The 25761-nt window shown below is 43.1% G+C and overlaps 1 protein-coding gene across 3 annotated transcripts in view; it reads right to left on the minus strand.

Moving 5' to 3' along the window:
• The window catches only part of PAPLN (papilin, proteoglycan like sulfated glycoprotein), a 52417-nt gene that overhangs the window by 20324 nt on the left and 6332 nt on the right, over positions 1-25761 (minus strand). For all 3 annotated transcript variants that reach the window (XM_032984766.2, XM_032984767.2, XM_032984769.2), the window contains 11 exons: positions 20231-20293; positions 9771-9886; positions 8368-8428; positions 7989-8091; positions 7208-7338; positions 6729-6852; positions 5892-5972; positions 4516-4688; positions 3780-3903; positions 2478-2604; positions 1695-1760 (listed from right to left, as the gene is read on the minus strand). In XM_032984766.2, the coding sequence (XP_032840657.2) occupies positions 1695-1760; positions 2478-2604; positions 3780-3903; positions 4516-4688; positions 5892-5972; positions 6729-6852; positions 7208-7338; positions 7989-8091; positions 8368-8428; positions 9771-9886; positions 20231-20293 (1169 nt within the window). The remainder of the gene's footprint in view (positions 1-1694; positions 1761-2477; positions 2605-3779; positions 3904-4515; positions 4689-5891; positions 5973-6728; positions 6853-7207; positions 7339-7988; positions 8092-8367; positions 8429-9770; positions 9887-20230; positions 20294-25761) is intronic.

The raw sequence follows: 25761 nt of genomic DNA on the forward strand, positions 1-25761 counted from the left end.
AAAAAACAAAGAAAACAATCCAGATCAGATAAAAGGAAAGCAACCCACACCAGCCTAACCACCCATTACACTCCAAACATTATCAGGTACGGTAAAACCAGGCTAAGACCTCATTCTGCCTGCGAACCCTGCCAGACACTCTCAGAAGTGCTTGTGAACTTTTTGCTGGCAGCCAGCAGAAAGCTGGTTTATTCCTCCCATTGGCCAAATTCTCTAACAGCAGCACACACAAAAAAGCCCCCAAAACTGTAAATAGATTTTGACCTGTGTTTGGTTGCTGAAGCTGTTGCAGAAATGATACACTCTTGCTAACTGAAGGGGGAATGCCCACAAAACAATCTGACTGTTGGGATGCTAGAATCTCAGCACTTGTCCACCCTTGTGTCTCAGAGCTGCCCAGGTAGCTGGCAGCACAGCTTACACAGCCTGGCTTCAGGGACATGATGTTTCATTCCCAAATCCAGCATGCTGTGCAGTCAAAAGGCACTGGTGATGGAGGGGCAGCACCACAGTGATCTGTTTGTCAGCTGCTGCCTCCCCTGGCAGCCAGGTAAGCTCCAGCCAGGGAGTGAAGGCAGTTCATGATTTCTCCCCTAGCCTTCCAGATGCTTCCCCTGGTCTGCCCTCACCACCCCTAAACTGAGTTTCAGCCAGCCAGTTCACATTCACGCCCTACCAGACTCAGCCATGTTCATCTCCTTAAGATACCCTTCTTTATTGCCAAAGATGCAAATACCAGTCCAAAACTGAATGGCCTTTTCTATATAATAAGATGCTCCCTTTGGAAAGGGAAATAGAAGACACTTAGAGTGGTGCGGTTGTAGGGCTCAAAATAAATTCATTGATCAAGATTCTTCAGAAGCTCCAGTGAGGATAGCCCTCCCCCAAACAGCATTCTGCCTCCTGTAAAACAAAGGTACGGTTTTAGAAGGGCTGTATCAATTAGATGGGCTCATCTACAGCTTCCTTCAATTGTGAGTCAAGACATCTTCTCTGACACTTGTTTCATTTCCTTTGTAAGACGAGATCAACCATAAGGCTGGGACCTTCATCAGAGGGCAAAGAAATGCAAGTCCTAAACTATTAGCAGCTTACTGGGAGACAGCTGTTTTGCTTTTAATCTTTTTTACTTCTCATAACCTCAGTGTCCATTATAAGTACTGTATGTGTCACATCCTTGTACTCATCAGTTTCTAGACACTTTTCTGCCTGCTGTAAGGCCTATGCCAAAGAAAGAGGAGTGTTTAAGAAACAGGCATTTGCTGTGACATGCTGGCATCCTGGCCAATGTTTCAATCGCCCAATCCATCACGTTCTCTTTTCCTTCCTGTTCTTCTATTTATCTTGATAAATCAAACAAAAATCTTCCAGAACATCCCTTTATTTCTTTACCCTGATTCCAGAGAAATAACAACAGTTATCAAGATAAACAGCCAAAAGCTATGAGGAAACTGTCCCCTTCTCAGTCCCATAAGAATGAAGTTACCAGGGCACGCAGAACCACCTAAGCAAAGCTGCCAGCCAGCGCCCTCCACCATCATTTTCACTGGCAAGAATCAAAAGCAAAGCACCACCCACTGCTACCACCAGCGCCAAAGAGCAAAGCCCCCACAGACTTCAGAGGGCAACTAGGTGGGGAACAGAAGAGAGCAGCTGCCTTCCTGTGCTTTCTGTAACCTCCTTCTCCTTGTTACCTCTTCATCTGAGAGCTCCGTGCTCCACTGTGACTCCAGGCTTGCGGCAGATAGATGTAGGAAGTCCTTTATACACAGAACAAAGGATTTAAGGAACTTAAAACAAGTAGCTACAGGCTATCACATATTCGGAAATGCTCCCAGGTTTCCAGTGCCCTCTGACCCCCAGCAGCACCCTCACAGGCCTCTACTGCACCTACCAGATACACCGTGAAACACACAGTTAAGACTCTGGTTACAGCTCTGGGTGCCCACGTAATAGCCCAGTGAAGCCAACTGCAAGCCTATGCCAGCAAGGGACAAGGTGGAAATGGCTGGGTAAAGGGGTTTGAAAATGCTGGAGAACTAAAAGATTCCAGGATCCATCCCTTTCTAAGAGTAAGGACACTGGGAATGCAGAAATGACATAAAATGACACCAGCTCTGACCTCCTATGTTGTTTTTGCTGGCTCCAGTTGAAGAGAACAAAACCCAGAGAATCTGTTTCCTATCTCCTCTACCTGGGCTAGAAAACTCTCTTCCACAATCATACTCTGGAAAGCAAATTTAATTGGTCCATAAAATGAACATAGGATGTATTAAGCCCTTTCCCTGTGCACACAGAAATGCTCATCACAGTGTTATCATCACCATCCTCTGTCTTGGGCTTTCTCTCAGAAGTGAAATACTTCTCTGGAGAGAACCGTGCTGGAAGGCAGGAGAAGCGAGAGGGTCATTCTTTTTCTTGGTTCCAAAAGCACCTCAGGAAGAAATCAGAGTCCAGAAGAAGAAAGGAAATCTTACCGTTTTGTCTGGGGACAAGTTTGATGGCCACATGTCCGATTATTGTCTGGTTGTGGTTTATTCCTGCACATATAGTCCGGATAAATTTCATTGTCTATGGTACAAAACACCAAACGGGATTGGAAACCTAAAGGAGAAGCAAGAGAGTATCCTGATCAACACAAGCCACCCAGGACTAGGTGCAGTGTGCTGGTGGTGGCAAGACAAGTTTCTAAGCTAGTGCAGAATCCACACTCGTCCCAGTCAATCTGGAAAAGTCAAGTGCAGTTCCTGGTCACTATACGAAGGATGCCTCCCCAAAGCAGAAGAGTCCACTGAAGAGTAAGAGAGACAGAATAGTTCTGTGTAGTTGAAGGGCATTTTCCTGTCATTTTATGGATTGAAACTCACAAGAGAAGCACCATATCTATATACCGTTCATCAAGGAACGCTGCATGATGTGTGCAGCATATAGCAGCAGAGCTGGGGGCCTCCTGTTAGACTCAGAAGGTCAGTCTTGTGAAGACTGGATACGGGAGAAAAACTTGCAACTCTTCATGCTTCCTACAGAGTAAGATCCCCCAGGCAAAGACAATATCAGTACCTACAATCACAATGCGTCAAAAGCTATTGAAATGGCCATCAGCACAGACCACCAGAAGAGGCTGATAGGAACTCTATATAGCAGTCAGCTGGAGAGGGGTTTTTTTGATGAAGGTTTTTTTGGTTTGCTTTGTTTTGGGGTGTTTTTTTTTGTTTTTTTTTTTGGGGGGGGGGGTTGTTTGTTTGTTTGGTTTTTTTGTTTTTTTCGTTTTTTTTTCAAGCTTAAAATCCATAACTTTGCTCATGGAAGAAACTGTAAACTGAACATGACATGACAACCCCTGGAGATCTCACAGTCCCCTTGGAGAGAGGGAATCTTCCAGCCTATGGTAGAGGGGAGTGATGTGATTCAGTTAGGTGGGCCATGTCAGTATGGAGAGGACCTCTCAAGCCATTGAAAAGGCCTGAAAAGGACATAAAGAAGTGAAGCAAAACAAAACAAAGGCTATCTATGAAGATTCTTAACAGATCCTAGTAACAAGTCTGAGGACTAGGGCATGGAAAGTAAGACAGAACAAGGCATGGGGCACAGTCCTGTTGTGACTCCATGTGTGACCCTCCCTTGAGAAAACTTTAGCTGCCCCCTGCAGACACCTGTGCTGCCTTCCAGCCGAAGACTGCTGGGAAGCAGCTGCAGAGGGCAGCACACAGTCATACTGCCTTCAGGGTGTGGAGATAAACCCCACAGCAGCGGCCAGAGACCAGGTTCTGTCCCCTTACCTCCTCCACATTCGGAGCTGCACTCACTCCAGGAACCATAGCTCCAGCTGTAGCCCGAGGCCTGTCCTTGCACAGGGAGGTAGTATTCATACTGTACCCCTGGGTTTGGCTCCTGGCTGATGAGCTGTGAAAGCATGGGAGAAAGTCAGGGAAATAACAGCAGCAGCACTTTTCCCCTTCACAGCATTTCCCCACCACATCTGAGGGTTTGAGCTGACCTGTGCCTTTCCTGCTCAAGGAGCACTTATTTGATAAGCTGTATTTTCTCCTCGCCTTCTACAATACTCTAGAGAACACTGTTTTTCAGAGAAGGGTGCATTCATCCTCCTCAACATCAGCAGATCCAGCTGCTCTTGTAAGAGTGCGTACCCTTTCCTGGCCTACAGCACACTGTAACAGGCAGTGCCCTAGAGCCCACCCCTGCCCCAACACCATCTGGTGCTGACTCTCCCCTCCATTAAAGTCAGAAACCAAGGGAATAGGCAGGAAGCCAACACTGAGCTTTGCTCTGCTCCTCTCCAGGCAACAGAACCAAAGCAGAAAATAGTGCTATTCCTGCACAAAGATCACCTTGGTCTGGCTCGGGGGCCTACAGCTTTATAAGATTCCTGGGAGCCCCATCACTTCTCCAGTTTTTCCCACGTGGTTCTCACCAACACACTCCCACTGCACAAAGCGAGGGCTGCTGTGCAAAGCAAGGGAGCAGGGGTATCGGGGGGCAGGTGCAGCTGCTTACCTCAATGACGAGGGGTTCTGTGGTGGGACCCTGGGCATGGAGGAGCTCTGGGGCCAGATCACCCTCCGAGCCACGGTCATAGTGCATAATCGTGCTAGCTACCTTCAGCGCTCGGCTGAAGTCGATTGTCCAATGCCCGTTCAGGTAATACTCCCCTCGCACATTCTTGATAGCTGGACAAACCCAGATGCCAGAGAAGAAAAGGCAGTACATTAATATACCTACAACTTGACACTTGGCTCCAGATACCACAAGACAGCCTGCTCTAGAGTTTCAGGGTATTGGCAATCTGCAGAACTCTCAGCTCTGCCATTTGAATCCCAGCTCCTTTACAACAATACCACAACCCTTTAAGTGTAGCAGCATCTACTAATACAGCAAAAATTCATACATCAAAAGAGGACTGTAAGAACTCCACAGCAATGCTTCTGTTTCCACTCCAAGATGTTGCAGATGTGGCAAATAAAGGTGACCATCATGCTCCAATAGTGCTGTCCCCCTGTAAGGCCTCTTGCCAGAAGCTGCTCCACATTCAGACAGTGGTTCTTGCTGGCTTTGCTGCAGACCAAGCATTTTTTGGCTGCACACCCAAATGCCTCCAGCATATTCAAGCCCTGTCCCTGCATTCCCCACCATTAGCCACTGAGGCACAGCCTATGTCAGCCTTTGTCCTGCTTGCAGTTAAGATGTGGGATTCACACCCCACTGCCTCCACACCACTGTCCTGTTCATCAGACACTCTACTTGGAAAACAAAGACTTTGGTGCTGCATCCAGCTTTCTACAAAGGAGAACATCACCAGACTGATTTGTTCGAAGCATTGGGTGATGGAAGAGTCAGAAAGCAGAAGAATATTTGCTTTCTCCACTGTAATTTCCTCAACCCTGCACAGAAAGCTAGGTGAGGACATTTCTCCCTCCTTTTCAACCTACGCATCATGACCAGAGTTTGAGGTTGTACAGAGAAATACCCAGAAGATATCTCTGGGGAAAAGAAGCCCATCCCAAACTTTTGGATGGCAGTAGTTAGAGTTTACGTTCACCGAGCAAACAGCAGAATTCAGTCAAATTTTGCTCTATCAACCAGAGTCCTTGCAAGTTCCAAGCAGGAAGTCTGAATGTAGTTTGGGTATGCTCCTCCAAGAGCAAGGTCACCACAAGAGAGAAAATGAGATAAACCTGAAGCCCAGAGTTGAGCATCACTAACACTGCAAGGATACTCAGCATTCAGATAATGATTTTCAGAGATTTTTTTCCCTCTGCCATATCAAGCCCTCAAGATAAACATCACAAAGCCCAGTATACCTGAAAACCAAATTTTAATGCAAGGGTTGGAATCCAAATGGACTGAAACACAGGTTCTGACATCAATCTTACCCAGGAAGTTCCTGCTGGGCATAACCTCCTTAATTTGGATGCTTGTGGCTCCCACAGGAATGATGAAGATTTGATTGTAACCTTAAATAAAAAAAAAAAAAAAAAAGGATTATTCAGGATGTGTCCGTGGATGCCACACAGTCAGTCTTCTGTGCCAAAGATGCTCATGGTGTAATTGGTGCCTGAACAACTGGATAAGTTTATGATGGTGGCTGGAAGCATTTCAGCTGTCACTTTATCTGCATTTTGAATAGCTTCACCCTACGCTATCTGCAGGTCAGTCCATGTGTAAAAAGTTTCAATTACACCTCAGAAAAGTAACCACAGGGGACAGTGAAAGGTCCATTTTTTAGATTTAAAAATCTTTGGAATGTCAGCAAGCATCATATCGGAACTCAACACAGAAATCTGACCACAAGTGTAGGAGTTATCTTGAAATTTTTCAAAATTGGCCAAATGCAGAAGATGCAGTCCCATTTTTAGCCTTGCACTAATCCTGGTGGGGCTGTTAGGGCACTGGACAGGGGCACAGTCTTATGAAGGAGGCATATAGCTATGTTCATATAGTACATTTATAGCACCAGTTGGAGACTGAGCATGGCAAGTACTTCAGACTGTACAGAGACCAAGGAAGAGATTCCCAGCATAAGGCCATCGATACATTTTCTGATGATAAAGCAGCTGAAGAGCCACACGCCACACAGACATTTCAAGTGAACATCCAAGCCTGCCTACAACCATCATGTGAGCAGGTGCCCCCACCAGCCTTTGCAGCAGCTTGACTTTAGGTTTAAGTCTCTCCCCCTCACCTGCCCAAACTACCTAGATCATCTGTACCTTTGGGGAGGCTGGGCACATCAAAAGTGCCCTTCACACCATAGCAGGTGCTGCCATCTCCTCCACACTGCAGGCACTTGTCCTCCTTCTTGGCAGATTCCAGCATGTTATCACAGCCAACAGCCTGTCAGAGCACAGGAGCGTTGATATGAATAAACCATAATGACAAGAGGAAAGAAAGAAAAAATGGCCAAGTGCTGGACTGATCTAATGAGAAATCCTGAATCTAGGAGTCTGGGAAGTCAGGGTAGAGCAAAGGAGCTGTCAAAGGACAGAGTTGGCATCTTCTATTTCACAGAGATAGATAGATAGATAGATTAGATAGATACATAAATTCTGTCCACATGCTCCTCAGCACCTTGAAAACGGAATGATTCTCTTTTTCTGATGCTATTATGAAAGGCCAAGCAGAACAAAAGGACACAACAGAAAGACTGACAGACTCAATGGTAAAAAAAGGAAACAACAAAATGACTAACCTGACAAACTCCCTCTACACAGATGTCCCGCTTGCCAGGTTCACAGGTAGTCCCATCTACCACTGCTTCCTTGTGCCTGTAGTAGAAGTTTTCTCCCTTGGGAATACAGTTCAACTCACACTTATTAGGCGCTGGTAGGAGAGAAAAAACAGACATCATGTAATATGGCTAATAGTTTAATGATGCATCAGGAACCTGGTTTTAGATCACAGGAGCAGAAACAGAGGGGTGGACTGATATTGAGTGGCAGATATTGAACAAATTTCTGGGTCACAATCTGTTTGGGGGGCTGGAAAAATACCCTGGTAGAGCCTTACTGTATGCAAACACTTCCTCAGGCACCTTGTGTGGCCAGTGGTGAAGGGGGGGATGTCAGGCCAGGGGAAGCACTCAATTATATGCATTTGATTCTCCTGTGCCCTGCTAATATTCTTTTGCCAATATTGAAAAACACACCAGAGCTTCTGTTTCTTTAATACTTTAGGATGTATCTGCAAGCAGTTACATCTTCCTCAAGCAATGTTTCTGAAAGAACGGCTGACAGAAGAGACAACTACATATTGCTGCAATGGGAGCTGTCTCTTGGCCCATGCATCCAGTGTCTTCACAAGAGCAATGCTTTTGTTGCTGGCAAAAACATTTTTTCCATGCCACCTCCTGCCCCAAGACTCCAACTATGGGAGTACCCTAATAGGATACTACAGTGAAAAACATTACAGTCACTTCAGAACATACTGTTGATAGTTAGGGATGAAGTGCAATCCTACAAGTTTATCATTACCTCCATAATATGGAAGCCACTTATATTTCTTTCCTTGGAATTCTGTCCCATCGAACTCTGCACACTGCTCTGCCCGGAAATCCTGGGAGCCTTCTGGGCAGCTCTGTTTGGAGGAGAAAATGTTTGTATTGAGCTATTATATAAAAGAGAAAAATTAAGTGTACAACAAAAAATCATTTTTTATTTGTTATTGCTCCCATATAAAACCAGGAGCATAAATTTAATATGCTTTTGAAGGGGTATTGTTGATGAAATGCATTCACCAGTGATGCCAGATAAAGATAAACTGATAATGACATATTTTTTTCTGAACAAGAGTGATGTTTGTCTGAGGAAAGGGAGCAACAGGCAAGCAAAAACCAAGAACAGAGCACTGTACCTGAATGTTGCATGACCGATAGCTTCGAGTTGGTCCAACACAACTGGAAGCACCTTCTGTCCTGAAAAACAAACAAAAAAAATCTGAAACAAACAAACGAAAGCTCTATGAAGAATACACATGCAAAAAGTCACCTCGTGGCAGACATTACAAATCACCTTCACATCGAGCATGTCACCCTCACACAGTTTCCTGAAAAATAACTAAAATGAACTTTTCCACTAAAGCAAGCTGACATCTTCTAGTGCCATTTTCTGCTATGGTTTGCATTCTGGCACAGATGAGACACACCCCATGAACAATTGCAGTACAGCTCTTCAGCGCCACGTTGTAACTAAATAATGGAAGCAGAGATTTTAGTCCTTTGTCCACCAGTAAACAGGCAAGGTGTCCATACGAGAACCAGAAACATGCTATGAGCAGAAGGGCAGTGGCCAATTTAGAACAGGTACACACATCAACTATCATGCTGTTTACGTGCACACTGAACCCATTAGTAGGTAGACATAAACATGCATATGGAAAGTGTGCAAGACCCTCATTCCAGCCAAATGGCTCCAGCTGAGAATTACTGAGAGTAACAGTTATGGAAGAAATCGATCTGAAAAGCCAACCAATGTCTAATATCTCAGCATTCCTAAAATGGGGAAACAGGCCTCCAGGGATTCTGGAAGATGTATACCATGATGGGCAGCCTTCAAAAGAGACATGCCTTTATTCTGGGTGGGAAGAAGCAGTGCTCTGTAACTCTGGATTCTTCTATTAAAAAATCCCCTTTAATTTCTCTAAACATAAGGAGACTGGATTTCTTCAGGACATTCTTGAGAGTCTGGCTTTTTTCCCCTTTTCTTTGTTATTGCCCACAATAGGATCTTTAAGGTCCATCATCCCCAAGCGGTGCAGTCCCAGTCATCATCCTCACTGCATCTAATCCAGCTGCAAACGAGATGGCACAGCATTAATGCTGCTTGAGTCATCCCCACTCTTCCATTTCTTCTGGGGCAATTTACCTTCCTGGGAATCATAAGCCTGAGAAAATCTTGGCACAGTCACCAGCTCTCAGGAGAGAAACCTACTGCCCTGGACGGTTCTCCCTCTCCCCCAGGCTTGACCCAATTGAACAACTGCTGCCATACCAATCACCTGATAGCACAGCCTCAGATCTCACAGAGAAACCACTGTGCTCTAGCGAAGGAGCCAAAGCAAGGATGTGTTGAAGACAGCACTATTCAAAGCATCAGTGACGAGACAAGATGAGGATCATCTCAAAGCAGACTCAAGTGACTTGTTCCCCTGGAATCAAATACTGGCATTTTTGTTCTGGATGTATATTGGAACACAAGGGCAGGAGATCAGTAACAGAAAAACACATTTAAAGAAAGAAAAAGGAGGTTAGCCTTCACCTTTGGGAATAGCAGCGCCGTTGCCGAAAGCTGACTCCACCGCCACAGCTCCGACTGCACTTGCCCCATTCACCCCAGCTCCCCCAGACATCAAGCTGCCGTTTCATCCGGTGGCCCTGTAAATAAAAAACCCCACAGACATATCAAACAGACATGGCCACACAGGAAAAAAACAATGAAAATGAAGCAGAGCTCCTATGTGTTCTCTTACAAAAGAGGCTGCCTTGTTGGGCTGTATTCCTAGTGTAAAAAGTGGCAGAGAATAATATATCAGAAATGTCAAGTGTATAATATCTTGGGATTATTAGCTTCCGGAAGCCATGTAGCACATCCAGCTTTATAATGTCCCTTAAACTGTTACTGTTTGTCTATTCATAGCATCTCAGCACTTTTGAATAACCATGTGAAAGAGGATAACATCTCTCAGCAAGGCAGCAAAAGCAAATAATTACTTCGGGGACTACGAGCACTGTCAGTCCACACCAGATCAATAGAGCCACTTAATCCCGAATCCTTGTCCTCAAGCCAGACACTTAAGAGAAATAAAGAAAGCAGTAAGGAAACCCCCGGAACACACTTTTTACTGCAACAAAATTACATGCATAGACCACCTTCTGTCTCTCTCCCCAACTGTGTCCAATGACAAGATCAAAGTCTGGGCCATCATTAGCTACAGCCTTGATTTTGCGTTTAGAAAGTCTGAATGGATACTGACATTAAGAGAAATAAGCATAATAATATAAACCAGAAGTTACAAGTGCAATGGAACCAATCAAAAAATATTCTATTAGAAGTACATGAAATATCACATTTTCAGGAAAAAAGGGCCTACTGCAGCTGATGGGATCTACACGCAGCAGAACATGGGGGTTCAGTGGAAAGTATAGCAATATCCTGAGAAAAAAAGAATAACTGCAAGATGTAGCAGCATTAATTCGACTTGGGAAAACGAGGTAAATGCAGGGATACACAGGGAGTGATGCTGTAAAAACTGGGTTTGCTGTGCAGCTGCACCTGTAGGGCAGTTTCTATATCTAGTGTATAACTGAGAACGTAATGCATACCATTTGGGTACGTAGACATTTGGGGTAGTGAAGAGTGGACAGACAGAGAAACAAAAGGTAAAAAATGATTGGGATGTAGTCCAATTCTCTTTCACACAGACAGTATCCCACCAATTCTACATAACCCCTGGGTCTGGGTCCCAGTCCATCCTCTAGTTTCACACAGCCCCTTTTGACTTGGACACAGCACCCCACATTCCCATCCTCTACATTTCCCTGCTCGTGCTCTGTTTCCAGTTCTTCCTGTTGTCCCTCCTGAATCCTCATGTAAACTAATCCTTGATGATCACCCAGCTAGTAAGTGCCAGTGAAAAGGTTTTCTCCTAGAGTGGAAGAATATCTTAGAAATGAAGAATTTCACCATAGCAAGGATATTAATCCTACTTAGCAAGCACTTTCCACCCACTCAGGTCACTTTGAGGCCTACAGAGAAGGCACGAGCTCCATTGCTTTAAGAACATAATTTTCACTTCAGTTAACTGATGATAACTGCTTTTTATGTAAGATATCCATCCAGGTCTCTGCTAGAAATAGGAGTTAGCCTAATAAAACACCCAGTGAATCCAACTCAGGCAAGATGCATGGGTTAAACCTCCCTTCTCATTTAACCAGTTTTTGTAATTTTCTACACATAATCCGTGCCTGACCGTATGTCCCTGAGTTAGTCATGTTTCTCTCTTTCACCTTCTTTTAAGGAATATTTCCCTGCTGCTGGTAAAGCAACAGAAATATTAACCGATCATATTTATGCACTTACTACCCATATTACCCAGTTACCCATAACTACCTAGCTGCAGAGTGATCCCGAATTTTTCCTGCCTGTTACTCATATTGCTCTAACATGAAACACTTTCTTCCTAGCCCACGCTATTTGATTTCCTCACACAAGTTTTGTGCAATTCTTGCTAACACCTCTGCAAGCAAAATCCTTCAGGACAAGTTTCCTGGTTCAGACTAACTCTGCCTTCACCCTACTCGCCCAATGGCACTGCCCAGGTTACAGCCACTTCTACATACCTTCTCTCTGCCAAGTCAACATCTCCCTTCCCTTGCCAAACCCTTTCTTCCATTCCAGATACTGAGCTCAGTGTTTGCCTTCTGCATTCTCATTTGCCTTTCTGGGAGTAATCCCATCAACAGCGTTTTAGCTTTCAGCAAGGCATCTTATTTTCCCAAGTTTTTCTTTCAGATACCCAATTCCTCCCCCTGTAATCCCTCATGCCTTATTCTCAGAAGAATGAAACATGCTACCAGCTCTGTTTCCCTGCAGTTTTACTCCTCTATATCAACTGACTGATTTAGGAGCAGTATTAGCTCACCCTGGAAACAAGGGACCTTTCAGTCAGCATAAGGGAGAAGAAAACATGTAGATAAAAATCCAAAGGAAGAGCATTTGAAAGTCAGATTAGTGGAAGGCAATTAGGATAGAAAGGCCTTCCCTGACACACACACACCAACCTGATAAATATTCCAATATCCCTCCTACAGAAGTAGCATTCTTTATTCCTTCTATATAGAGTAAAATCTGCAGGGACTCTCTGTTGTAAGGCTTATGCATCCACAGAGTGCAGGAACAAGAATTTTCTCAGTATCTCTCCATTTATGTACACCCCAAAAGGAGCATCAGCCAGAGGAATCCTCCCAAAGATGTATCGTGTTAGAGAAACATCTTAATAGGGGCCCATCTCTCACATTCAGAAATCTGTGCACAGTCCTCATTACTTCAGTAACTGCACATACATGTATACAAGCAAATATAAATCTGCATATTTCTAATAAATAATAAATCTATTATTACATAATCTGAAAACAACATGTCTTTTGATGCTGTCAACTAATTTCTGTTCCAAAAGACTCTTTCTGTTCTCTTCAGATTCTGGAATGCTTTTACCTGTTGTCAGCCAGGACAACTAAAACCCAGTGCCTTCTGGACCCCAGAACTGAAAATCTACAAACTTCATCACTGCTACAAATTCATTTGGTTCCATTCCTCTTTTGCTTCAGCCTAACGTGCACACAAGAACACAGTTCCTTTATCTGCATTAAGTATGTATTTTAGTGTTTCAGGAAAAGTGAGATAAAGCATACAATCATCCTACTTGACTTCAAAAAATTCCAGAAAGGACAGTCAGTTAATGCCTAACTGCTCTGTCTAGTTTTATTGCCTGTTAAGACAACAGAAATGCATACCTTCCCGGGACACATGACCCTGGCACCACATACTCTTAGTGCTCACTGGTAAATAGGCTGCTGTGGTATATAAGTTTAGAAGGCCAGTGTTTTCATTTTTATGAACACTGCATTGCTTTCATCAGTTCCTGGACAGATGCATTGCTGATGTAGTTGCAGCATCTGCTGTTATCAGGACAACTATATCTGATATAACCAGCAAGTAAAAAAGCTACGCCTCCAAGTCTAGACTTTGAGCACTACAGCTCTAGAGTTCATCTTTAAAGACAATTCCAGTGTGTATCAGACACAAACAAAAGAATTCTGGAGAAGGGTCCTAGCTAAATATCGCACGGTATATATTATATATACATGAAACATGCACTGGAAGGGGAGTTATGAATGGGACTTGACTCTAAGACAAAAAATGCTGGCAGTATGTAGGAACACTTTTAAAAGGCCTCTTGAAAGACCTCTCAGTCAGTCTGATGAGATGGATAGGAAACCGTGCATGGGAGGAGGACTGTGCTTCCCAGACGGATGCACTGCAGTTATGCAGTGATACACAAAGTTCATATAACCAAACGTGGACTAGTGATTTAGCATGAATAGTTTCCTAGTGCATCGTTGCAACTCAAATACTAGCAAGCTATCACAGTAAACATCAATTTAACTCCAGAGTCCAAAGTGAGCAGTGAAGGTGTGCTGTCACAGGTCCAAACAACCTAAAACTCAGCCAAGTTCCTACCCCTCATGTTTCCCTTACTCTTTGGGCACCTTCGAGGGCCTAGTGATAGTCAACCTGAATTATTCTGGGATTCTCTGTGCTGCCTTTCCAGACTGACAAGCAGCAACAAAGCATGTTACACCATTCCAACAGTCCCTGCTTAAAGCACATGGTTACTGATACCCACGCTATACCTGAGAGGTATCAGACAAGGCTAGTGCTTGCTTCTAAGCCCATCAGGTCCCATAGCTTTGGTCCATTGAGCTGCAACTGAAGCATCTTTTTGGACACTGAAAAACTGTTGCTGCAACTTCTTGAGCTGCATCACAGTTACTAGACTCCATTCAGATCTGATACAAATCTCAGTGCCAACACTGAGAATATGGTGGGAATTTCTTGACATTGGAAGTTGACTACAAGGTCCTATACAATTGTTACCCACTGAAAACCAGATATTGCTGTCAACGATAAAATGAGTAATGTGGTGTTACTGTTATTTTATGCAGTGTTTCTGTGCCTTGAAACTACAGTCAAAATCAGATTCTCTCTCTTTAACCTCTCTTAGTATTTCTGAAATAACAATACTTCCTTTTATTTGATAAGTATCTACTTTCTGGGGTTTATGGTTTCTGAAATAAGGTTAATGTTTATTTAGACACACCCCTGAACTGTAGCCCCATTGATGAGACATGTATGAAAGAAAGGTGAAAACCAAACGCTTTACAGAAGAAAGTTATCACCACAGTCATTTATTCCATAATGGTTTCATTGCCAAAGTCTTGGCAAGTAAGAAGTCTCCAGCGAAAAATTCAGCTTTGCTACATTTGAATAATAATTGATTAGAGAAAAGTTAACTTCTTAGAGAAAAGTTAATAAGGGAAGAGGAGGAAAAAAAAAAAAAAAAGAGAACTGTCAAGGTGCCTTAAAGGCTGGGGGCTTCCCCAGGGTGGCAGGGCAAGCCAGGGTATGGTCCCAGCCCTGGGAACTGTGCAGCTCCAGCCAAAGCCAGGCTGGGACATGGGACTGCAGGAGCGGACAGCCTTGGGGCTGCAATGGGGTCCTGGGCTGTGGATAGGGTGGGGGGAGCCCAGCAAGGGCCAGTAAAGCCTAGCAGTGCCCTCAGGGTGCTGACAAAAACAACCTACTCAGAGTGTATCCTTACAACATGTGCTTTCCAGGACGTGAACCATTTCCTTCTCCTTTCTATATCCAGAAGACCTACCCAGTACTACCACAATGACCCTCTACACTGTTTCCATATAGCTAAGCACTGCAAGACGTGTGATGTTCAACACTCACGTTTAATTGAAAGGGCGCTGAAAACATTTAATACATCTCACATGTTCATAGATACATGTTACTATTCCAATAAATGGATTTTCAAGATAAATCCATCTTCGACTGGCTACGCTATTAGCCAAAAATGCAACAGAAAAAAAAAGTGAATTAATCAGAACCACATCAGCAAAGCATTTTTTATAATTCTGTCTTAACCACTGATCTTGGCTCAGACACAGCAGGCTTGAAAAGAGCTTTGAAGGTGAAGAATGCCAAGTACCATTTTTATGAATAATGAATAAGCAATCAAAGAATTGCATTTGAGCAAAACTAGAAAAACAGCAATGAAAGTGAACAAGATGGTGACAGCAGGAAGCGAAATACAAAATGGCACAGAAGAAGAGAGTATCTTATTAAGACAAACTGCTTCACAGAGAGGAGAAAAAAAATCCAATGCTTTGTTAGTTTTAATGGCTTGTGGTTTACACTCACTGTGTATATCTCCTTTCATGCCCTCTACCACCCTAACCACGGCTTGTTAGTATATCCCCTCTAACCAATCCACTAAAATCCATCAGTTCCCCTACACCTTATCTTCTCAAAACACTTCAGGTTCTCCCTACACCATTTAACCCATACTTTCATTGCTCCCAACTCTTTTCCATGTTCCCCGTGTTCACCTCCTCAACACTCCTCACTCTTCTACCTCTTTATGCCTCGTCCCACCATACTCCTGGCTCTTTCCATGTCCCCTGCCTTCCCGTCAGCGGGGCAGGACGGGGTGTGTGCCTCACCCACTGCAGAACCAGGTATGTGCTGCCCCACAGGACTGTGGCCCTTGCTGGCTAGCCCACAGAGCAGATAATAGTTACTTTTCAGAAATAGAAAACCTTCCAGAAATTCTGGGTGGCCTGGAGCTGACTAGGGTATAAAAAGAGCTCTCTCAAAAGATACAGCCATTGCAGAGAAGTCAGATTAATTCTTGGAACCCTTGTGGAAGGAACTGGGGACATTCAGAAAACTCCACAAAGAAGGGGATTGTGAGAAAACTTTATGACCCCAATCTTATTTGGAAAAGTGGACAACACCCACAGTATGAAGTCATCAGAAGCTGTTTATCCAAGAGGCCTAACAGGAAGTCAAGGTTGAAATGGATAAACTGTTACATACTAGCAGACAACCCTCTCGGCTAAAACCCGTTCAGCATCTGATTATTGGAAAGTGGAAAATCTGACACCAGTTTACAGAAGGATCCCAGGGGAACCCAAGGAACTGTACACCCACATAGTGTAAAACTGACATCTACTGATAAATTAATAGAAATAACAAAGAGTGGAATTAGCAGGCACCTGCATAAATACAGTATATTTGGGAAAAAGTCAAAGCTTTTTTAAAGGCAAATCCTTCTAAGACTACTGCAGATCCTTGAGAGATTCACAAACACGTCAACAAAGGTAAGCTGTCAGATACACTCAGATTTCCAAAAAGCTTTCAACATAATTCTTCACCTAAAGCTTTGAAGGAATAGAAGCAGCCAGAAGGAAAGTCCTTGCATGGAAGGTGAGAAGGTGGCCCAGAACTAAAAACAGAGGTGGGAGTGAAATCTCCACCCACTGCAAGAACTGACACTAGCAGCAGAATTCCATAATGAACCTAAACTGTTCAGCACATTTATAAGCTACACCAAAACCACAGAAGTAATGAAGGCAGATGATAAGGGTAATTCAGGATACGAATCACATTTGAATATGATTTTCAGCCAAGCCTCAGACCGGTCTCTACTTTAAGCACACCTGCAGTACAAGTTAGGAGCAAACATAAGTATTGGACACGATCTGACTATTAGATAATGCCTACAGATCATAAAAGGTTAAATAAAATTTTCCCTGATGAGCAGCTTTTCCTTGAAATAGTCCCATGGTATGGGAAGATAACACATTTCCAATCTGGAAAGCAGGAATTCCAGATGCAAAAAATTCCCAACATGAAATCACACTTGTAAAAAAGAAATTGAGTCAGACAGAAATCTGATGAATGCCATATATACTAAATACAAAGCAACCCCAAAGCTTATAATACACACACACAATCATGCCAAATACATGCATGCAGCAGTAAGAGTTATTCACATGGAAAACATTCAGAATTTATTTCCTCTAAATCAGCAGCAGCACTAATGGACATGACTTGGGCAGATTTACATCATTTTATCCTTCTCTGAAAACACAAGAGGAAACAACAAAAATGCTTGAACCTGGTATTTTCCATTATTGCCACTGTTCACAGCCTTCCTAGAAGCAGTGACAGGGTGGCCTAAAACTGCAGACTCTTCTGTCTCAGTTCTGCATTAACAGCTATGGTATAAGATGGAGAGATAGCTTTGTTTTCTGTTTGTATAGCCCCTAAACACAACTCCTCCCAACCACCCAGCTGTAGTTTCTAGCTCTACCACAGAGCAAACAATAAAGGAGCTACAAGTATTGGGTGACTTCCTTTTCCAGATCCTTCAAAGCCTGGTGAAAATGGACAGACACCACAGGTACTGTATAAGACCCCTTCCATATTCTAGAAGGAAAGAAGGGAAGAGTCCAGCAGGTCCCATCAGGCATGGAGCACTGGGCAGTAAATTCTTAGCAGCCAGCAACTGACAAGCAGGAGTCCCTCTCTTGCTTCTTAAGACTGTCTGCCATGTCTGGCCAATAAACCAGACACTCTCAGACTGCAAGCAGAGAGAAGATGTAGGCAATAGCCTCAGCTGTTCTTGAAGTCTCAGCCCTGTCAACATTTCTGCCCTTCTTCTGCTTGCTGCTTTCTCTTGCTTAAAAATCAATAAAGTAAAAACAAGTTCTGATACTTCACTCCAAAAGTAGAGGAAGAGATGAAAACCAGCAGGTGTCAATCTACACCCTTTAATCACAGGCAGACATGAATCCCCATAGACCCATCTTCTCCATCCCTGTGTAAGCCTGCAGTTCACACGTTTATGGCTGAACTTCTATTAGCACTGCATGTTTGTGTGTTTGCGAGTTCATGCTTTTCTGCTTCTGGGACAAAAGGTGTCCAAGAAGCAATCACTGTTTGCATCAGTAGACAGGTTGGGTCTAAGAGGTAAGCAGTTCTTTCTGGGATAAAACCCACACATATCACTCTGTGCGCTTTCTGCTTCTTTTAGTTCTCCCACTACCACCCTCTTCTTCCTGGGGTGTACACTATTCACTGTACAGCTGGAGGTAACCCACCTTTCTACTCATGGGCAGCTCATTTGATACCAAAATTGAAACAATCGCTGCTATCTCCACTGCAAGGCTGCGCTGGATCTAATATTTATCACAGTTCAAGTGACAGAGCCTCAGTTTAATAGAGATATGCTATTATACATTAAAGGAAGTGTTTCTCCACCCGTGTGGGAAAATGCACCATGCCACTTGACAATCTCTTACACCTCTGCCACGGGGAATTACAAAGGAACAGCTCAGGGAAGGGACCTTTTCAATGCTATGTGGCACAGATTGAAGTTATTTTTCAATAAACCTGCCATCTCTGGTAAAATCATCCTAAAAGAGTGGAGAATGGTGTAGAACAGCAAGCAATTCTCCAGCTTATTTTCCCACCATGCAGTATTCCCTGCCTCATTTTTCATTCTTGCCCTCTCCTTCCCTACTGTTCTCCCACCACATAAGTACAAAATCTGCATTCACAGAAGCAGGGCTACCACTCCTTTTCTGCAACAGTGAAGCACAGGTGTGCAGGCACTGCTTTTCCAGAGCCGTCCCACCTGTGGGAGTTCAGGCAGCTACACTACTCTTTTGGTGCATAGCCTGATCTAGCACAGACTCAAGTTGACATTGCTACAATCAGTCCTGCCAGCTCCAGCTCCCACCAGCTGACTGTCCCACTATGGTTCAGCCTACCTGCATTAGCATCTGGTAAGGAATGGCCCATATGAAAACAACATCATTTCTCTCTTTCGTCCCAGAAAAAAAATTAAAAATAAAATAAAATGGAGAATTACCACAGTAGAGTGTCCCAGTGCTGCTGGACCTTCCTGCTTCCTTATGGCTTGGACAGATCCAGCATGCCAGGGAAACTGAAATCAAGTGGTGACCAAGCATAACCATCTCCCTTGATTCAGCATGGCTTCAAGAGGAGCCACTGATTACACTCAGAGGAGTCTAATGCTACAGAGAAATGTCAGCCTTCACAGTTGCAGGGTGTTTCAGTCGTTTACTTTCCAAAAAATCACCAGGTTGGAGATAGACAAGTGAACAGATGAACTGAATCTAGTATATTCTGGTTCTGGTTCTTTTAACATACACCACCATCTTCTATTGGATGTGAGATAGCAGGATCTCATTTAAGCATATTTCTCTCTGTAAGGTAGGAAATCATGACAACTAACAAACTCTGCTTGATTTCTGGCCTCTCCCCCCCCATCTTCAAAGAAGGCCTAGAAAGCATTTGCAAATGTTGAATCTGGGAACACAAGTTCGTAATTGTACTAGACATTAAAAGTTATGGACTCATTAATTTTAATGGCATATTTATAATTCCTCACTACTCCCACAAAACACTCACTCCAGGTGATAATTACCTCTTTTTTTCCCCTTTCTGTTCCTTTACACCTAACAAACATACCGCATCTTCCTTTGCTAACACTTCCACTCTACTCAGCAGGTCACCTTTTACCTCAGATGTCCAACTCATTAATAAAATTGAGGTTAAACTCAGAGAAACTGTTCTCAAGATGCATTTACTTCAGAAAGATCCTACTTCTCTCTCAAGAAAGGAAGAGGAATTCCAGTTCCCAACGGCTGTATTTTTTTCTGACAATATCAGATTGGCTTAACATAAAGATTACCTCCCCCAGTAAAGCTAAACCATATGGCTTAGACCACTAAGACCAAAGAAAAGACAAAAAACAGATAATCAAAGATTCATTCTTTTTACTGCAAGTGACAACTCCCTGTAGCTTTGAAGCAGGAGACAGCAATTACCGCTTTGCAGATAGCACCCCTACAGCCAAAGGCACTACAAGAATTTTGTTATTTAATTGTTATGTTAGACTTTTCATAACATGTACCAGAGTAGGCCTGATGACTTGAGCCCATTAGCTCTTTCAGGAAGAATACTTTCTACAAAATTCTTGAGTTACAGATGTTGATGGTCCTTAACAGAAGTATCTTTCATTTTTCATAACAATGTTCAGAAGAGCTTTTACTTACTGAAAATGTAGAAGTTGGCATCGTTGCTAGCATGAGCAGAAGGAACAAGTTCTTCATCTCTGCCTGTGGGAACAGAAAGATTATTGATCAGAATTGCTTGCTTCTTTGCTGCTTGTATGGCAGAAAAACTAAGATATCATACAATAAAAATGGAAGTGGAACTATAATCAAGGTGAGAGAAGAAAAACAGTTTTATCACTGCACTCCCTGGAGAGATGAAGGCAACTGCAAAGACTGAAATTACCCCGCACAGGAAGCCAGAATGTAATTACTGAGTGCAAATATTTCCCTGAACTTTCCTCTGGTATTATGAGAACACCGTCCCCAGGCACAGTGAAAGATGCATGCTGTTGCATGTCTGCCCTCCCACGCTTTTACATATACACATGATAAAATACTTGAAGATTGCAATGACTTCAACCAACCCAATATAAGAAATTCTACAGTTAACATTTCTGTACCCTATATTCATTCTGTGTGGTTTAGTGAAGCTTCATGTCTGCCTTTATGTGATCTTGCTTGTTTAAAATCCTACAGTTCACCATGGACAGCTATAGCTAGATTCAACCATCAGTAGTTATATTTCTTCTGCAGAGCTAGAAAGCAGACCAGACCACACAGACTGGCATAGCAGTATGCAACAGTTCCTAAATATTGGGGTATTATGCACATTTAGGACCACAATAGTTCATTGGTGCATTGCCTGTTGCTACTTTAACCTTCCTCTTTTGAGTTGCAGCAACCAAGCCCACGCCCATCAGCACTCCCCAGTGTTTACAGCTGTGACCATGGACACTTCAGCCACTAGAGACTGTCTGTTTCTCATGACCATTTTCTCGTGATCAGTTGATCGAGCCCAGAAAGAAGAGATAGCCTAGATATTCCTAGCATAGTTTTAGCTGGTTTAAGCTTCTTTCTAACTTGGAAAAGGAAAGATGGAGAAATCTTCCTTTCACAGTGCATAAAAGCATCAAGGAAGAAATGTTTATCTCATGAGTGATTGTAACAACATCTGTTGTAATATTAAAACTTCATATATAGCCCCTTTAGCCTGCCCTATTAAATCCAGATAAAATACAGACTGTGTATCACCAGTAACAATAATAGTGATATAAAATCATTGTTGCATGAGAACATAAAATCAGGAACGGAATATACCCAAAATGAAACCTGCTTGATCTAGCACTTGCATATTTCAGGTTACTTTGTGATGGGCAACTATTTTTCTCATAATGCTAGGCCTCACAGAATTACAGCTCATTACAACTAAGTCCATATGTACTAGGGATTTTGACACCCTCAACATTCTCAGTGCTGTGAAAACCTTGTTCTATAATGTTTCTCCTTTTGGATGTAAATACTACTAAGTGCTGAAAATCCAGTTGCAACAAATTCTGTGTGTAAAATAGCAATGAACAGGGAATATGTAATTGGAAAAACAAGAACTAATAAGATTCTCTCCCTATATACTGAATGCCAAACATATGATTCATAAGAAAATTGAGCTATAGGAGCTTTTTATATGAATAGACTTTCATTAATTTTGGATTAGTCCTTCTTAAGAAACCGAGGGAAGACTATGTACCCTCTATCACCTACATGTGCTACTATTTTTATTCCCATTCAAGTCGAGGAAGAAACAACCTGGAGGTGCCCTCCACAAGAGGTCAAGTACACTCCCTATGCTGCAGAGGCCAACAGCCAAAACATAGGCCAGATGTGTCACAACCTTACCCAACTGCCAAATCCTTTCAGAGGGGAAGGACAGCCAGGACAGACCCTTTTGCTACAAGTTCCATCCATGCACACAGCAAAGCTTTCCTGAAGCAGCTTATAACATCCACACACCAAAGGGCACTGTGAGAACAGCGTCTTCCTTGAATGGTGTTGGTGTTAAATAGAGGCAAATTTTTGAGACTGATCAGCTCTTCCTACTGCTCAGAGGAAAAAAAAAAATACCTCTTCCCCAGCATTGCTCTCTCATATCTTCCATTCCAAGCACCTCTCAGGTTCATGGAAATGGCTGTGGAAATCACAGCCCTTGCTCCGCTGCTAATGGACAACCTGCTCGGCTGCTTCTGGCAACTAAGCCAAGAGGCAGACAGGGAGCTGGGAACAAACCATGTGAGGATCCTGGAGAAGAGGCAGGAGAAGCAGCTCACCAAGGCTAGCAGTGCTTCCACTCTCCAAGTAATTAGTAACTTGGAGGGTTTTAGACAGGATAAAAAGATTCTCTGAGGAAACAACTAGAGGCAGCACTCAATATTTGGGTGCATTGGGACGCTTCTCCTGTGCATCAAAGCAGCAAGAGGTTACAGATCTGGTGCTTGCTTGTATTTCTGTGCCATTGCACTTGCATGGGAATTGCTGTCACATGTCCCAAATTTAGCATTGAAAAGTTAGATCATCCAGTCCTATTAAACTAGTCAACAGATTCTAGGAAGGATGGTCAGAAGGAAGAACAGGGCCCTTCTGTAACCTATTAAATCCCCCACTGCAAAACAAATCTTGTGTCTGATTCTCTGAGCTTCAAACAACTTGTTATTTTAAAAGCTTCCTCAGATGTAGTATTCAGCATTGCTCCCTTTTGCCTTACTTTCAACCACAAACAACGCAGATGAGACTAGGGAATCTGCCTGAAAACTTAAAAAAAAAAGGTCAAGTTCCGTTTCCGGATTTACTGGCTCTTTCACTCCTTGCAGGACCTGGGATACAGCAGCATATGTTTATTCTGCTTGTTTGCCATTCTTCTCACTGAAGGCTGGGTATGCGGGGGAAGGAATGAAAAGGATAGTGTTTTGCAATGCTTTCACTTGCAAAAACAGCAGCTGCTGCTCTGGGTGCCTCCTGCCCTTCTCCAATTCTCTTCAGCCCTCCCCAGCTCCCTTTTCCCACTGTGTGCTAGAACAGCATCTCCACCCCCAAACAGCAGTAGGGCCTGAGGGGAAATGGTGACTTTATGCTCAAGATATGGAACAGCTGCTGGAAAGCTCACATGGAGGAATTCCTACCACAGTACTAAAATATGAAGTTATCTCAGCAAGAGGGATTATGAGAATTAGTTCACAATAAGTAAGGAACAACCAGAATCTTCAACCAGAACTAGAGGTGTGCCCAGCTGAAACCTCCATTCCATACACCAAAAGAGATTCAAATCATCTAGGCAACCACATCTGGCATTAATTGATCAGGCTAGATGAATAAAAGGGCTGAACTGGTGACTGGTCTCAGCCATCTGCAAATTTGGTCAGAGTCAGGCCTAACCTGAACTATGAAGCTGTTTTCTCTAAGAGACACTGACCCAAGCCCCTCTGAACACTGGAGAAGATCAAACTTGACTATGACTTTAGCAGCTCATGACCCCTACTTCTATTCCAGAACAGTATGGATCAAATAATATTTTGTGGAAATTTCAGAAACTTCTGAAAGGATGTTCTGGCACCCTTTCTGAACTGCCTCCACAGTGTGTACTTCTGTCACTGTGGACAGGATGGTCAGAGGGCCACAAAGGAGATGGCTGGAATTTCATAACTCTAGACAGAACACAACTCCAGTGCAACTGGAAAATGGGACAAGCACCCTTATTTCAGGGCTTAACACTGAACCACTCAAGAAAGAAGCTTTTGCCTTAACAAACAGAAGGTCTAGAAAAGACAGATGGGCAGTCCTGAAGACTTCACTATAGTGGAGCCAGCAGTGAACTGCTGTAAAAATATTTTATTTAGTTACAAACTGCTTATCCAGGGCCAGACAGGCTTAGCAAGATCAGTCAAATCTTCATTAAGACCAAGAGTATGTTTCAGAATCAAGGACAGTTTTAATGGCTCCTATATTTACTTTATGTGTGCAAATGCTGCTTTCCAACGCACAAACAAAGTTCAAGATTGCTTACTTAAACTTGGCCTCTTGTCCAAATGACCTCTCAACATACATGTTCCTAGGGAAACAAGACCTACATTGCCTGTATATATATGTAAAAATAACTTTGAATCAGCTGGCTAATTTCAGGGTTTCAAAAGCATAAAGTTAACTTTTGTCTGAGTGAAGATACTGGGCCGGGATGAAGAGACATTTTGGACTTTTAGCCCATTTAGATGATGAATTTCCTTTTCAACAGGAGGGAATCCAAACTTGAAGATGATGTTATGAATAACTCAGCCTTGCGTAAACAAGCTTAAGCTGTTTAGACACTACAGAATCAGATCACAAAGTCAGAATAAAACATGTCTCATGAGTTCCATTGCTCACAGATATATTGGTCTGGGGTTTTCTATATTCTTTTTGAAAATAATTGGACTGTCCGTGCTACGTGGTTCTTCTCTGTTTAGCATATAAGACAGACCAGTCCTCTTCGGCCTGTGAACCATATTACTAAACCATCCTTTGGCTAAAGACACATATCACATATGTGGATCAGGGACTGTTCTGTCAGAGGTTTAAAGGCAGAAGATAAAAAGACCCCTTCAGGGTTCCCACTTTTCTATTGTCAGACAAGATTTAGCTGGGCATGCAGGTAAGTGGCAAAGCCACCCAGCAGTACTTCAGCAGGTCCTTACAACTCATTTTGTCTCCCAGCTGGGGATTTGAATTATTCAGTGTGGACCTATTATTCCCATTTGAGGCAGCCCTGACACAGAAGCTGCCTTTGCATGGCTTGCGAGCCACAGGTTAGCCACCCTGGCAATATATATTTTCCTGTTGCAATACAGATGGAAATTTCTTAATGTAAATTTTAGCACATCCAGCACTAAGCAGAAGCTGCCACAGTGATCTCACTGCTTGCACCTTTTCAGAATTTCCTTCCCTTTCCTCCACTCTCAACTCCACCCCCCTTTAACACACCATATCTCACTCAGTTGTTATATTTTTAGAAGTTTGGTTGAAGGAGGTGGGAAGCCAGAAAGGATGATGATATGTTGCCCAGTAATCCATTGACATAAATTTTTTTAGCTATTGACTCAGAGAAAAGTCTTTAGCTTTTAGACTCATTACATTTTCTGAAGACATTAGGATTCTTGCTTTGCTCTCAAAATATCCAGGGTATCTTGGTTCCAGCTTGCTTTTATTTGCCTTGTCTATTGAGAAGCACCTTTTAAGTTTTTGGTGGAAGAGTCAGAAAGGTAAAATATATACATACAGCACAAAGATGAGATGAAGGCAGGGACAGAAAGGGGATCCACAGAGCAGGAATCAAGGGTAGTGAAAAAACTTTGATTTAGACTGGGAGCTGAGTTGGGAGAACATGAGGACCACATCACACAACCAGAGGAACCAAGAAACCAATCACTGCCTTAGGCAGACGATATCACATTTGGGATACTTTCTAATATGCCTGGGTTTTGTTCCCCTACTATAGTAAAACATGTTTTGTTTGACATTTTTCCAAATAAAATCCTGGGCCTGATGGCCTTTGGGCTAGGGTGAATAAGCCAACTAATGTGCATGTGCCTGTTAAAGTGGGAGGATGCTGAATTTCCTTTGCCTTGACAACCTGATGAGCCACATTAATAAAGAGCTGTTTATACACAAAA

This window comes from Tyto alba, unplaced genomic scaffold (assembly GCF_018691265.1).
Source record: "Tyto alba isolate M040663 unplaced genomic scaffold, T.alba_DEE_v4.0 Super-Scaffold_18, whole genome shotgun sequence".
Lineage (NCBI taxonomy): Eukaryota > Metazoa > Chordata > Aves > Strigiformes > Tytonidae > Tyto > Tyto alba.